The sequence below is a fragment of the Tupaia chinensis genome, unplaced genomic scaffold (assembly GCF_000334495.1).
Source record: "Tupaia chinensis unplaced genomic scaffold, TupChi_1.0 Scaffold000152_1, whole genome shotgun sequence".
In the NCBI taxonomy this organism is placed as follows: Eukaryota; Metazoa; Chordata; class Mammalia; order Scandentia; family Tupaiidae; genus Tupaia; species Tupaia belangeri.
The window spans coordinates 722,553-735,942 of NW_006159623.1; the positions used below are offsets into that span (position 1 = coordinate 722,553).

General features: G+C 44.0%; 1 protein-coding gene across 1 annotated transcript; it reads left to right on the forward strand.

The window, feature by feature from the left end:
- Positions 1-246: 246 nt before the first annotated feature.
- On the forward strand, positions 247-13,390 carry PHAX (phosphorylated adaptor for RNA export; the record flags this gene model as incomplete). Its single annotated transcript, XM_014586638.2, is given in 5 exon segments — positions 247-860; positions 3,723-3,843; positions 6,581-6,664; positions 12,265-12,463; positions 12,501-13,390. Coding segments are annotated over 5 exon segments (1,089 nt in total), but the record flags the coding sequence as incomplete, so codon positions are not given.

Genomic DNA, 13,390 nt, shown 5'->3' on the forward strand with positions numbered 1-13,390 from the left:
CTCGCTTTCTGTCTCTCTACAGCAAAAACCTCTCCCCCCAAAAAAATCATGACTTTTCTAATAACTGCCATTTAGAACTTGAGCACATTAGGGACAGGATTAAGTTCAGAGATGTCCTTGAAGTCAGATTCTGTTTCAGAATGGGCCAGTATAATCTCTAAGTAAATTTCCTTAAAAAAAAAAAAAAGGCCATGGTGGGTGGGTTAATATGCTTGAGGAATCGATGGTATTTCCTTTTTCTTGCAGAAGGTGCTGAGTGGAGACAGTGCTGTGAGGGCCTTCCAGAGCACCACAGCAGCGTGCGCGCCCGTATCACATTATCGGACTGTGAAAAGTGTGGATTCCAGCGAAGAGAGCGCTTCTGATTCAGATGATGATAGTTCGCTTTGGAAACGCAAGCGACAGAAATGTTTCAACCCTCCTCCCAAACCAGAGCCCTTCCAGTTTGGCCAGAGCAGTCAGAAGGCACCTGCTGCTGGAGGAAAGAAGATCAACAACATCTGGGGTGCCGTTCTGCAGGAGCAGAATCAAGACGCAGTGGCCACGGAACTGGGTATCTTGGGAATGGAGGGCACGATTGACAAAAGCAGGCAGTCCGAGACCTACAACTATCTGCTTGCTAAGAAACTCAGGCGGGAAGCTCAAGAGCATTCCAAGGAGTTAGATAAAGAGCTAGATGACTATATGCAGGGTGACAAAAAACCGGGATCAAAGGAAGAGGAAAATGGGCAAGGTCATCTCAAACGGAAACGACCTGTCAAAGACAGACTAGGGGACAGACTGGAAATGAACTACAAAGGCCGCTATGAGATCACAGAGGAAGATTCACAAGAAAAAGTAGCTGATGAAATTTCTTTCAGGTGAGCATTCAATTCGTCCCAGAGATTTGTCCAAATACCTTCTTTTTACTGGAAATAGGCCCCATGTACATTCGTGACAAATTCTTTTTTGAGATTTTTTTCTTTTTGAAAGGCAGATTTTTTGCTGTAAGGTGCATGTGCTCGACAGAGACAGAGAGACAGAATGCAAGAAATCAATCCCGGGGCAGGGGGCGAGGGCGGAGGCCACCCTGCAGTCCCTTCAGCATTCTCCTCCTGGGATTTTGGGCCCTCATGCACATGTGCCTGGCATGAGTTTCAAGCCACTGTGTCCAGAATTCTAACTGTGGTCAACCCTGTGGGAGTTATAGCATCTCAACCACTACACCACCTGCTGGCCCTGAGGGTTTGTTTTGTTTTTGTTTTGTTTTGTTTTATTTTTAATATGAAGAACTAATTCTGAATCTACCTGACTATATGTATATTTTTGAGTTTTCTTAAATTTGTGTAGAACTGATAAAGTAATTTTATAGCCTTTTAAGCAGCTCTTTGCCGTTGAATGACAAAGAGCTCTTTAGGCAAAATGTTTCCTTTTCTTTATTAATTGCAGGAGAGCATACACCCTTGTCAGAGAGAGAGACAGAAGGAGAAAGCACCTCCCCTAATTGGGCATGCTCTCTGTTTCTCCATTTTGTGTGGATTTGGGGTGCACATGCACATACACTCTGCATGATTTTAAAGCGCTGATACCAGGCTTCAAACCTCCCTTAATCACTCGACCATGGAGCTGGCCCAAACATATCTTTTTAAAACATGTTGTTTTTGGTTTTGTTTTTGTTTTTGTTTTTTAGAGAAAGGTTTTTGCTACTGGGCCTTTGTGCTTGCCAGAGAGACAGACAGAAAGCGAAAAATCACCCCCGGGGGGACGCCCAGGATGCAGTCCCTTCTCCTCCATTCTCCTCTCGAGATCCTGGGCATGCACACACTTGCTTGTGCCACTACACACTGGTCCCCAACTTGTGAAGTTTTATTTTTATTAGTTTGCTGTAGGGCACATGCACTTGCCAGAGAGAGTCACAGAGAGAAAGATAGGTAGGGACATAAAATAAGAAATCACTCCATGAGAGGGTTGGCCATGCCCTAATCCCTCCTCCTCCATTCTCCTCTCAGGATTTTGGGCATGTACATGTATGTGCCTGGCATGTTTTTTAAGCTGCCAGGTCCAGGACTCAAACCATGCCACTTGCTGGTTCTTATAAGTCATTTATTTTTAACAAGTTCAAATTTTGATTAACTTTTTATTAGCTCTAAGTCACTAACAAACAGTGTTACAAATTTGAAAACAGATACAATTCAAGAGTAATATGGCTGTGGGGGGACCAGCAGTTGGCATAATGGCTATGTCACTGGATTCCCATGTAGTCTACCACGGTTCGTTTCCTGGACCCAGTGGCTTAAACTCAGGCTGGGTGCATGTACATGTGTACCCAAGATCCCGAGAGGAGAATGGAGGAGAAGGGATTGTGGCATAGCCATCCCCCCTGGGGGGTGATTTCTTGCTTTCTGTCTCTTTGTCTCTCTCTGTCTTTCTGGAAAACCTTTCCCCAAAAAAAGAAGAAGAAAATGGCTGGTAGGAAAACGGTCTTACATTCCAGGCAAGCTTACGTTAATGCCAGTACTGGCTTTTTTTTTTTTTTTTTTTTAATACTGGGGAACTTAGGTATTTTACAAACAAAACCCTTCACCGGTAAAGAAACTGAGGCCCAGTAGGTCTGTGGCTGGGCTTACTCAAGGTCAGACCTGGAGCTAAAGGCAGATCCCTTTGTTCCTAGACCAGTGCTCTTCCCAGGAGAGTGTGGGCCTCCTGTTGAGAAGAACAATAACCGTGCTGGTCTGCACCTGAGCCCAGGCACCTTAGCCCAGGCTCGCTTTGCTTTTAGCCTCTCAGTGGTAAGTGCAAGCGTTCCTAACAGTGTTACCTTGTATGCTATCGGGAGGATGCACCTACCCCAGGCATGTAAGGTTCCAAGAGCTGCGCTGCTCCGGCTGTGCACCACTGGTAAACACTCGCTGTTCCTGTGTTTCTGAGTCAGGGAGCCCATGAAGGAAGGTCCTGTCTGTTCTTTTTTAATAAACTTGTATTTTTTTATTATTATTATTATGGTTATTTTTCTTTTTAATTTGACCCGGGGGTGGGGGATGAGAAAGTAAGTCGCCAGGTCCAGGACTCGAACCACAGTTGATGATGTGGGATCCAGCGCCTTACCCACCAGGCCACCTGCTGGCCCCTAGCCTATCTGTTCTTAAAGCTAACCAACATCTTTGAAGTTAGAAGAGCTAACTTGTTTTTGAATTTCCAGAGGGCCTGTACGCTGGTCAGAGACAGACAGGAAGCAGGATGAAGTACCCGCGGTGTCGGCGGGATCATACCACAGTCCCTTTTTCATTTATCTACCACGTTGGAAGCCTGGGGACATACACATGCCCAGCAAGTTTTTCAAGCCTGAGGCTGGGATTTGAACCACAGTGAGCTATGTGGGATCTGGCTCTAATGGCCAGTAGGCTGTAGGACTGGCCCCCAGAGTGCTGGCTTTGAGGCATAATAATTGAAAGCTTAGTATCTGTCTGCTATTTTTGTGATGGGTAGTGCTGGTTTTATCTTCTGTCTTTCTGTACGTTTATTTAGAAATCTGCCATAATCCAGTAAGGCAAGTGAGGAAGCCACGTGAGACTTGAGGGAGCCGTGCGGTGACCGTCCTCTCGTGGGACCCAAGGTTAGGAAGGGCTTCCTTCAGTGATCCTGAGGTTAAATATTAAAGATGCAGGACAGAGTAGGATTTCTATTCTAGTTGGGGACTAAATCAGAGACTAAGGTAAAATTCTTGAATTTTTATTTCTTCTTAGGTTACAAGAACCAAAGAAAGACCTAATAGCTCGAGTAGTGAGGATTATTGGAAACAAAAAGGCAATTGAACTTCTGATGGAAACTGCTGAAGTTGAACAAAATGGAGGCCTTTTTATAATGGTAAGACTGTTAGTCTCTCTGTTTTTAATACGTTTATTGAGTGATTTTTTAAAAACGAAATAAAGTTGTTTCTGTTGAATTTTTAATTTATCAGATTCTTACGTTTCAGAATTTAAAATCTACATCAGCAATGTAGACTGAATACAAAAATTCAGTTAATACTTTCCTTACAAAAAAAAATAACAGATAAATTATAGCCTGTTAACACGTAGTCAACAACATATCACTCTTTTTTTTTTTTTTTTGAGAGGTTTTCGCTATAGGACGCGTGCGCTCGCCAGACAGACAGAGAGAGACAGAAAGCAAGAAATCACCCCCCAGGGGGGATGGCCACGCCGCAATCCCTTCTCCTCCATTCTCCTCTCGGGATCTTGGGCACGCACACACACGCGCCCGGCATGAGTTCTAAGCCACCGGGTCCGCGACGCGAACTGCGGTTGACTATGTGGGAGTCCAGCGACATAGCCATTATGCTAACTGCTGGTTCCCAACAACTTAATCTCTCTTTTTAAAATAATTATTTATTTAATTGTGTTTATCTTTTTTGAGGACCTTTTGCTATAGGGTGTGTGCACTCACCAGGAAAAGAGAGAGACAGAAAGTGAGAAATCACCCTCCAGTGGGGATGGGCATGCACGCACATGTGCCCGGCGTGAGTTTAAGCTACTGGATCCGGTACTCAAACCGCGGCCGACTACATCGGAGTCCAACATAGCCATTACACCAATGCTGGTCTCAATTGTGTTTATTCTTTTTATTTGTTTGTTTTTTAATCTGACCAGAACGAGAGAGAGAGAAAGCAAGTCACCAGGTCTAAGACTCGAACTGTGGTCAGTCACGTGGGAATGTCTAGTGCCTTAACCACCATGCCACCTGCTGGTCCCGACAACATATCTCTTATGTGACTCGTTAAAGGTAGAGGCTGAAATTTTAATACAACAGAGTCCTGGAGCAGCCTGGAAGCTCAGATTTTGAGAACACGGGTTTTGAGTTTTAGGTCTGTAGTTTATTCACTGAAATGTATCTTTTTTAGAGTGAGATTTTTGCTATAGGGTGTGTGTGCTCACTGGAGAGATAGAGAAATCACCCCTTAGAGGGGATGGCTACACCTCAGTCCCTTCTCCTCCATTCTGCCCTCAGGATCTTAGGCACACACGTAACCTGCCCGGCCTGAGTTTAAGCCGCCAGGTCTGGGCCTTGAACTGCAGTTCACTATGTGGAAATCTACCTAGGTCACCATTATGTCATCTGCTGGTCCCTCTTCACTGAGATTTATCCAAATTACTTGACTCCTGGAACCTCAGTCTCCTCACTCATAAAATGGAAATTAATCCTATGTGGTTGATGAGATGACACGTGCAAAATACTTACTGCACGCCCAGCACTTAATAACCATGAACTTTAGGTGTTACTTTAGGTTCGTATCATTCATACATTGTTGAAAAATAGCGCAATTAAAAACTTATATATAAAATTTCACTGATGGTGGAATTTCATTTTTCATGTTTCATTTTATTATGTTTCTGTGGATCAAAGGACGCGAACCGCGGTCGACTACATGGGAGTCCAGCGACATAGCCATTACACTAACTGCTGGTTTCTCGTTTTTATTACTTTTAGCCTACCTTTTATGAAGAACAGAAACTCAATCACTGTAGTGATTTTCGTATTATCCACTCAATGAATCGGAATCAGGACCGGATTTTTTTTTTTTTTTTGGAGAGGTTTTTGCTATAGGGCGCGTGCGCTCACCAGACAGACAGAGAGAGACAGAGAGATAGAAAGCAGGAAATCAGCCCCCAGGCGGGATGGCCACGCCATAATCCCTTCTCCTCCATTCTCCTCTTGGGAGCTTGGGCACGCACGCACACGCGCCCGGCGTGAGTTTAAGCCACTGGGTCCGGGACTTGAACCGCGGTCAACTATGTGGGAGTCCAGCGACATAGCCATTATGCTAACTGCTGGTCCCAGGACTGGATTTTGAATCTGGCATTCTTTCTATCTCCTTAAGGGAGTATTTTAAAAGAGGCCTGGCAAGGCTGGCAGGTGGCATGGTGGTTAAGGTGCTGGACTCCCATATTCAATTCCTGTTCTCCCTTTGTCTCCATTTGGTCACATTTTAAAAATAATAAATAAAATTAAATGAATAGTTTTTTTTCCTTTATAGAATTATTTAACTTAATTTTTTTTTTTTTAATTTGATGAGAGAGGACAGAGTATGAGAGAGAGAGAGAAAGTGAGAAAGCAAGCTGCCAGGTCTGGTACTTGAACTGCGTTCAGCAGTGTGGGAGTTCAGCATCCTTAACCACCACGCACGCCACGTGCTGGTCCCAAGTCTTTGTCTTTTAAAGAGTTTATATATATATATATATACACACACATACATACATACATACATATATATTTATATGCTATAGGACAAGTGTGCTTGTTGGAGAGATAGAGAGACAAAAAGCAAGAAATCACCCCCCAGGGGGATGGCCATGTCGTAGCCTCTTCTCTGTTCTCTTCTCGGGATCTTGGGCATGGACGCACATGTACTTGGCCTGAGTGGTAAGCCCCCGGGTACAGGACTCGAGCTGCGGTCAACCATGTGGGAGTCCAGCGACATAACCATTACACCATCTGCTGGCCCCTTACATGAATAATTCTTATTTTAAAAAAAAGATGCTTTGGCCATTCATGAGAAGAGTCTATGTGGTTTAATTTTTCTGTTTTGTTTTTTTTTCTTTTGTAGAATGGTAGTCGAAGAAGAACACCAGGTGGGGTTTTTCTGAATCTCTTGAAAAACACTCCTAGTATCAGCGAGGAACAAATTAAGGTAATGATAACGTCCAGGGCTTTGGAGATCCATGTTACTAATTTCCACTCAGCCGCTAGCTTCATTCTCTGCTGCTCTCCCCCGCCTACTCCGCCCAGGCGTTTCATGTAAACCTTGTGTCTCATCTTCTTTCCTTTAAGAACTGAGATCAGGATTTCTTCTATTTTCATGGTAATTTTTCTTGGTCTTTTAGCACATAATTATTTTTTCTCTTTTCCAAACTTTATTTATTTTAAAGGTAATCATTTTTTTAAAGAATTATTTTATTGGGACCAGCAGTTAGCGTATTGGCTATGTCACTGGACTCCCACGTAGTTGACCCTGTTGTAGGTATTGTCTCTGTGTCTCTGTCTCTCTATCCCTTGCTCATGGAGGAACCAAATAAACCTTTTTATTTATTTATTTTTTAAGAAAAAAAAAGGGAAAAAGTAGCAATGGGGCCAGCACGTGTCGTTCTGGTTAAGGTGCTGGACTCCCACATGGCCGACCGTGGTTCAAGTCCTGGACCTGGCAGCTTGAAAATCAAACCAGGCACATATGTTACTATGCCCAAAATCCCAAGAGGAGAATGGAGAAGGAATGGTGGGGTTGCCATCCCCTCTGGGAGGGAGATTTCTCGCTTTCTCTCGCACTTTTTCTATCCCTCTCCGGCAAGCACACGCCCAAATAAAAACCAACAAAGGGGACCAGCAGATGGCATAATGGTTACATTGCTGGATTCCCACATGGCCAACTGCAGTTTGATCCCAGACCCAGAGACCTGAAACTCATGCCGGGTGCATATGTATGCATGTATGTATTCCTGGGAGGAAAATGGAGAAAGGATTGTGGCATGGCCATCCCCCATGGGGGGTGATTTCTCGCTTTCTCTCTCCTTGTCTCTCTCTCTCTCCCCCTATTAAGTGCCCGTGCCCTATAGCAAAAATCTCTCCCCCCCAAAAACAAACAAACAAACAAAAAAGGAATGTATGTTTTAGCCATACTAACTGTAATGTTAATGATGACAGATAAATAAAAGCTGTGTAGGAGTCCAGTGTCTTAACCACCACACCACCTACTGCCCCTCCCCTCCCTCTCTCTCTCCCTGTCTCTCCAGTGAGCACACGAGCCATATAGCAACATTTAAAACAAAAAAGTTCTCTTTGGAGCTTCTTTGAAAGTCGGTAAACTCTCAAAAAAATTGGAACCAGCAGTTAGTGTCATGACTATGTCACTGGACTCCCACATAGTCGACCGTGGTTCACGTCCCGGACCCGGTGGCTTAAAACTCACGCTGGGTGCATGTGCGTGCGTGCCCAAGATCCCGAGAGGAGAATGGAGGAGAAGGGATTGCGGTGTGACCATCCCCCCGGGGGGTGATTTCTCACTTTCTGTCTCTCTGTCTCTGTCTGGTGAGCACACGCAAAAACCTCTCCAAAAAAAAAAATTGTGAATTATCACTTTCATGAAAATAGTATCATAGAATTTAGGAAGGTAGCTTTGGAGGGGTCAGTAGGTAGCATGGTTGTGAGGGTCTGGATTCCTACATGGCTGACCATGGTTCGAGCCCCAGACCCTGCAACTTGAAAATCATGCCTGGCCTGTGGGTGTGCATATTCAGAGTCCTAAGAGGAGAATGGAGGGGAAGAAATCATTCCACTTTCCCTTCCCTGTCTCCCTCACTTTCCTTTTCTGTCTGTCTTCAGTGAGTACACACACCTTATGGCAAAAACCTAAACAAAAAAAACAGAACATAGCTCTGGGGCCTGGTCTGTGCCTGGTGGTTTCAGGAGCTGGATCGCCATGGCGAACTGCACTGTTAGAATTCCAGACCCGGCGGCTTGAAAAGCACAGTGGCGCACACTGGCAAATTAAAAGAAAAAAGGTGTATGGATTTGGATAACTCAGATGAGTTACGAACTTACACCTCTATGTTCTGTAATTTTGTGCTCGTTTTTCACATCCAGAAACAAAGATAATACACCTGTTTTGTGAGGCTTCACACAGTACCACACTTCTGCTCCTGCTCATTTCTTTTTCTTTTTTTAAAGAATTATTTATTTATTTAATTCCATTTGTTATTATTTTTAAAATTTGACCAGAGAGGGAACCAGCAGTTAGCATAGTGGCTATGTCGCTGGAACTCCCACGTAGTCGACCGCGGTTCGCGTCCCAGACCCGGTGGCTTAAAACTCACGCCGGGCGCGTGTGCGTGCGTGCCCAAGATCCCGAGAGGAGAATGGAGGAGAAGGGATTGCGGCGTGACCATCCCCCCTCGGGGGTGATTTCTCACTTTCTGTTTCTATGTCTCTCTCTGTCTGTCTGGCGAGCGCACGTGCCCTATAGTGAAAATCTCTCAAAAAGTGACAAGAGAGAGAGAGAAAGGGAAAGTGAGAAAGCAAGCTGCCAAGTCCAGGACTTGAACCGTGGTTGGCCATGTGGGAATCCGGCAACTTTATCCACCATGCTACCTGCCGGCCCCATCTCCTGTTCATTTCTTTAGCTAGCACTTTTCTTCTCTTTCTTTCTCTTTTTTTGTGGGGGCGTGGGCACAGGGCACATGTGCTCTCAGAGAGGGGAGAAAGCAGCCCCTAACGAGGGTGTGGTTATGCCACAATCCCTCCCCTGCATCTCTCCATCCTGTGAGAGCACACACATGCCCGTATTGTTTTTCTAGCTGCTGGGACCGGCATTCGAACCACAGTCAGCCCTGTGGGACTCACCTCTCGTTTCCCGGTGGGCTGCGGGGCCTGCCCATAATTTTATTCGTTCTCTTCATCAGAGCACGTTCTGAAGCTTTCCCTGTCCCCTTCATTTCAAGTTCCTTCCTCCTCCTCCTGCTAATTCCGGTGCTGCTTCCTTAGAGATCTAGACAGGCTCTCCTCTAGCTCCTCGTCCTCCATTGTAGTGCATTTTATACACAAGGAGGGATTTATACTTTGTTTACTTTAAAATATAATAGAGAATGGTTCGGCTACAGCCGTAGTCCCTTCTCGAAGTATAATTGGGTCTCAGGGGTGCATCTAGCTTCTTTTTAAACTTTTTATTTTTGTTTTTAGGTGTTTGCCATAGGACATGTGCACTCACCGAGAGAGACAGAGAGATAATACAGGGAGAGTGAGAAATCAGCCTCTCGGGGGGATGGCCATGCCACAATCTCCCTTCACCTCTTGGGATTTTGGGCATTCGCACCTGTGCCAGGCTTGATTTTTGAGCCAGTGGGTCCAGGACTCAAACTGCAGTTGACTATGTGGGAGTCCAGTGCCCTAACCACCATACCACCTGCTGGCCCCTACTTTTTCTTTTTTAATACCCTCTATAACTCCATCTTCCTATCTGTTCCAAGGCTTCCAGGTGTTATGTTATATGTCCTGTGTTTATACCAGATTGATATTTTAAAGAGAATATATTTTCCACTAGAGTAACTGTTCACTGGCACGTCTGACCCTCAGAGGACACTGGCCATGTCTGGGACTGTTGTCATACTTCAGTGGAGGCGATCGTGTGCTGCTTAGGCTAGTGTGTGTGGCAGCCCTGCCGAACCTCCTCCTGCTCACAGCAGGCCTCCTAGCAGAGCCATCTGGTCGGCCCAAAATGTCAACAGAGCCAGGATTTAGAACCCTGCACAGGCTGAGTATTCCTTATCCCAAGTGCTCAAGACCACAAGTATTTCAGATTTCCGATTTCTTCAGACTTTGGAATATCTACACATACATAGTGAGATATCTTAGAGATGGTCCCAAGTCTAAAGGCAAACCTTATTTCTATCCTATATGTACTTTACACCTCGCTGGAAATTAAGTGTATACAGCAGCTTTCGATTGTACAGCATTCTAACCACAGACTACCACCTGAGATCAGGTATGGGATTCTATGACATGTGCTGTCATATCATGCTTAGAAAGTTTGTTTGTTTTTTGGAGAGGTTTTTGCTATAGGGCGCATGTGCTTGCCAGGAAGACAGAGAGAAGACAGAAAGCAAGAAATCGCCCCCCAGGGGGGATGGCCACGCTGCAGTCACTTCTCCATTCTCTCCGGATCTTGGGCACGCACACACACACACGCACACACACACACACACACACACACACACACACGCTCGAAGTAAGTTTAAGTCACCGGGTCCGGGACTCAAACTGCAGTTTACTACATGGGAGTCCAGTGACATAGCCATTACACCAACTGCTGGTCCTTCATGCTTAGAAAGTTTTAGAATTTGGAGCATTTTGGATTTTCACATTAGAGCCTTTCGACATGCATTAGAAGAATCTCATTTTCAGATAATATAGTCTTTATAAAATTATTTTAACTTTATTTATTTATTTACTTATTTTAATTTGACCAGAGAGGGACCAAATGAGAGAGAATGTGAGAAAGCAACTTAACTACCATGCCTCCTGCTGGCCCCAGACAACATAGTCTTTCTCCTATCGTCCTAGAAGGTATCCTAGGGCTGGTCATATTGTTTTTATACTTGCGATAGGAACAAGTATAGAAACTTGTTTGACCAAGTTTTTAAGAATTATTCATTCCATTTTATCATCATTATAATTTTTTTTTTTTTTTTAATTTGCTATAGGACACACGTGCTCACCAGAGAGAAAGAAGGGGGGTGGGGATGTTTGGAGAGCAGCAGTCTGAGAAAACGTGGTATGACCTTTAGACACCTGCAGAAATGCACTTCTGTGAGCTACTCTAGCAAACAGGCCACCAGGTCTGGGACTGGAACCGCGATGGGACATGTGGGAGCTCAGCACCTTGACCCCCCTGCCACCTGCTAGCCCTAGAGCAATGCTTTTGAAGGACTGGGATTTTTCTCTTGTGTAGGTGACGTAAGCATCCATAAGTACACAGTCCAGGTGTAGCCGTGGGCAATCACGTATAGTTACGATGACACTTCAAAGTTGGTGCATTTTATTTCTGAAGACTTCTGTTTTATTGTGATAAATTGTATTTTAACTCCAGACAGTGTGGTTTTCCTTCTGAGTCTTAATTTAAGAAACTTTTTGGGACCAGCAGGTTGCATAGTGGTTAAGGCACTGGACTTCATCATGGCCGACCATCGTTTGAGTCTCGAACCTGGAGGCTTGCTTTCCTCCTTTCTCTTTTTCTCTGTCTCTGGTCAAGCTAAATAATAATGATAATACATGAAATAAGCTCATTCTTTTTTTAAAAAGAAACTTTTTATTATAGAAATAATACACTGGTAGACTAAGCAAGGGCCCTGGGCCTAGCACTAGATTGCATTTAAATCATACCTTCTGTCTTTGAATCATAGCTCGTCTTCACTTGGCAATAGGTACTTATTTAATTAAATATCTTTCTCTGTGTCTTATTTTTATTTTTTATTTGCTGTAGGATGCATGCACTTGTTGTAGAGAGACAGAGGGGAAAGTGAGATTACCCCCCGGGGGAGTGACCACATTGTAATCCCTTTTCCTCTATTCTCTTCTCAGGATTTTGGGCACACACGCACATGCGCCCAGCATGTTTTTAGGCCACTAGGTCTGGGACAGTTATTTTTTGTGAGAAATGGAGATTATGATTATAAAGAGCCTGTCTTGTAACATACTTTTAATAGATGGTACTTTGTATCTCCTGAAATTGTTCTTTCATTATAGGACATTTTCTACGTTGAAAATCAAAAGGAATATGAAAATAAAAAAGCTGCTAGGAAGAGGAGAACACAGGTGTTGGGGAAAAAGATGAAACAAGCTATTAAAAGTCTCAATTTTCAAGAAGAGGATGATACGTCACGAGAAACTTTTGCAAGTGACACAAATGAGGCCCTGGCCTCTCTTGACGAGTCACAGGAAGGACATGGGGAAAGCCTCGTGTGCGAAGTCACAGGAAGGACATGGGGAAACCAAGCTGGATGCAGAGGAAGCCATTGAGGTGGATCATTCGCACGATTTGGACATCTTTTAAGTACGCTTTGGACATTTCGAGGAATAGCCCTTTCTAAGATAACAGAATAAATGATTTCTACTGAGATCGTCACATTTTACTTTGCACTGATAAACATGATACCTGGAGAAGTGAACTGTTTTGTTTGAAATAAAAATTAATATATGTGGAGAGGCAAATGCAACTGTTAGAAAAACTTAAAAAGTGTGTCTGACAAAATACTTAAAAGTATATAGCACAGGATTTAATTTGAGATCTCAATCTGTTGCATGTACTAATATGAGCATTACTAGTTGATAATTATTTTGTCCAGGTAATTATAACATGTCCTTTAAAAGTTTGTTTTCTTGAGCCAGCCCCATAGTCTAGTGGTTAAGGGAAGCTGGGTCCCACCTGGCTGGCTGCCCCAGCAGCCTGAAGAACGTGCTGGGCACGTGTGTGCACATGTGTCCAAAATTCCGACAGGACGGAGAGATGGAGAAGAGATGGCAGGTGGCCACGCCCCGTTAGGGAGCGTTTCCTTCTCTCTCTCTCTCTCTCTCTCTCTCTGCATTTTATCTGTATAAGCATACTCTGGCAATTAAAAAAAAAGATGAAAGTTTTTCTGATTTATCTTTGTGGTGAATTATGCTTTGGTTTCAGAACATTCCGTCAAGTGATCCTAAGGGGACATAGCAATTGTTAAACTATTACCAGTGCATTCAAATTTGGTTTTTCTGTATTCTAAGAACTCCTAGGCAATTTTAAGGATAGAGACCAAAATTAAAATGGGTTTGTACGGGTGGCTTTTTCCACTTACTTGTTCCGAAGTAAATAAATGTCAGAACCTTTTCAAATACA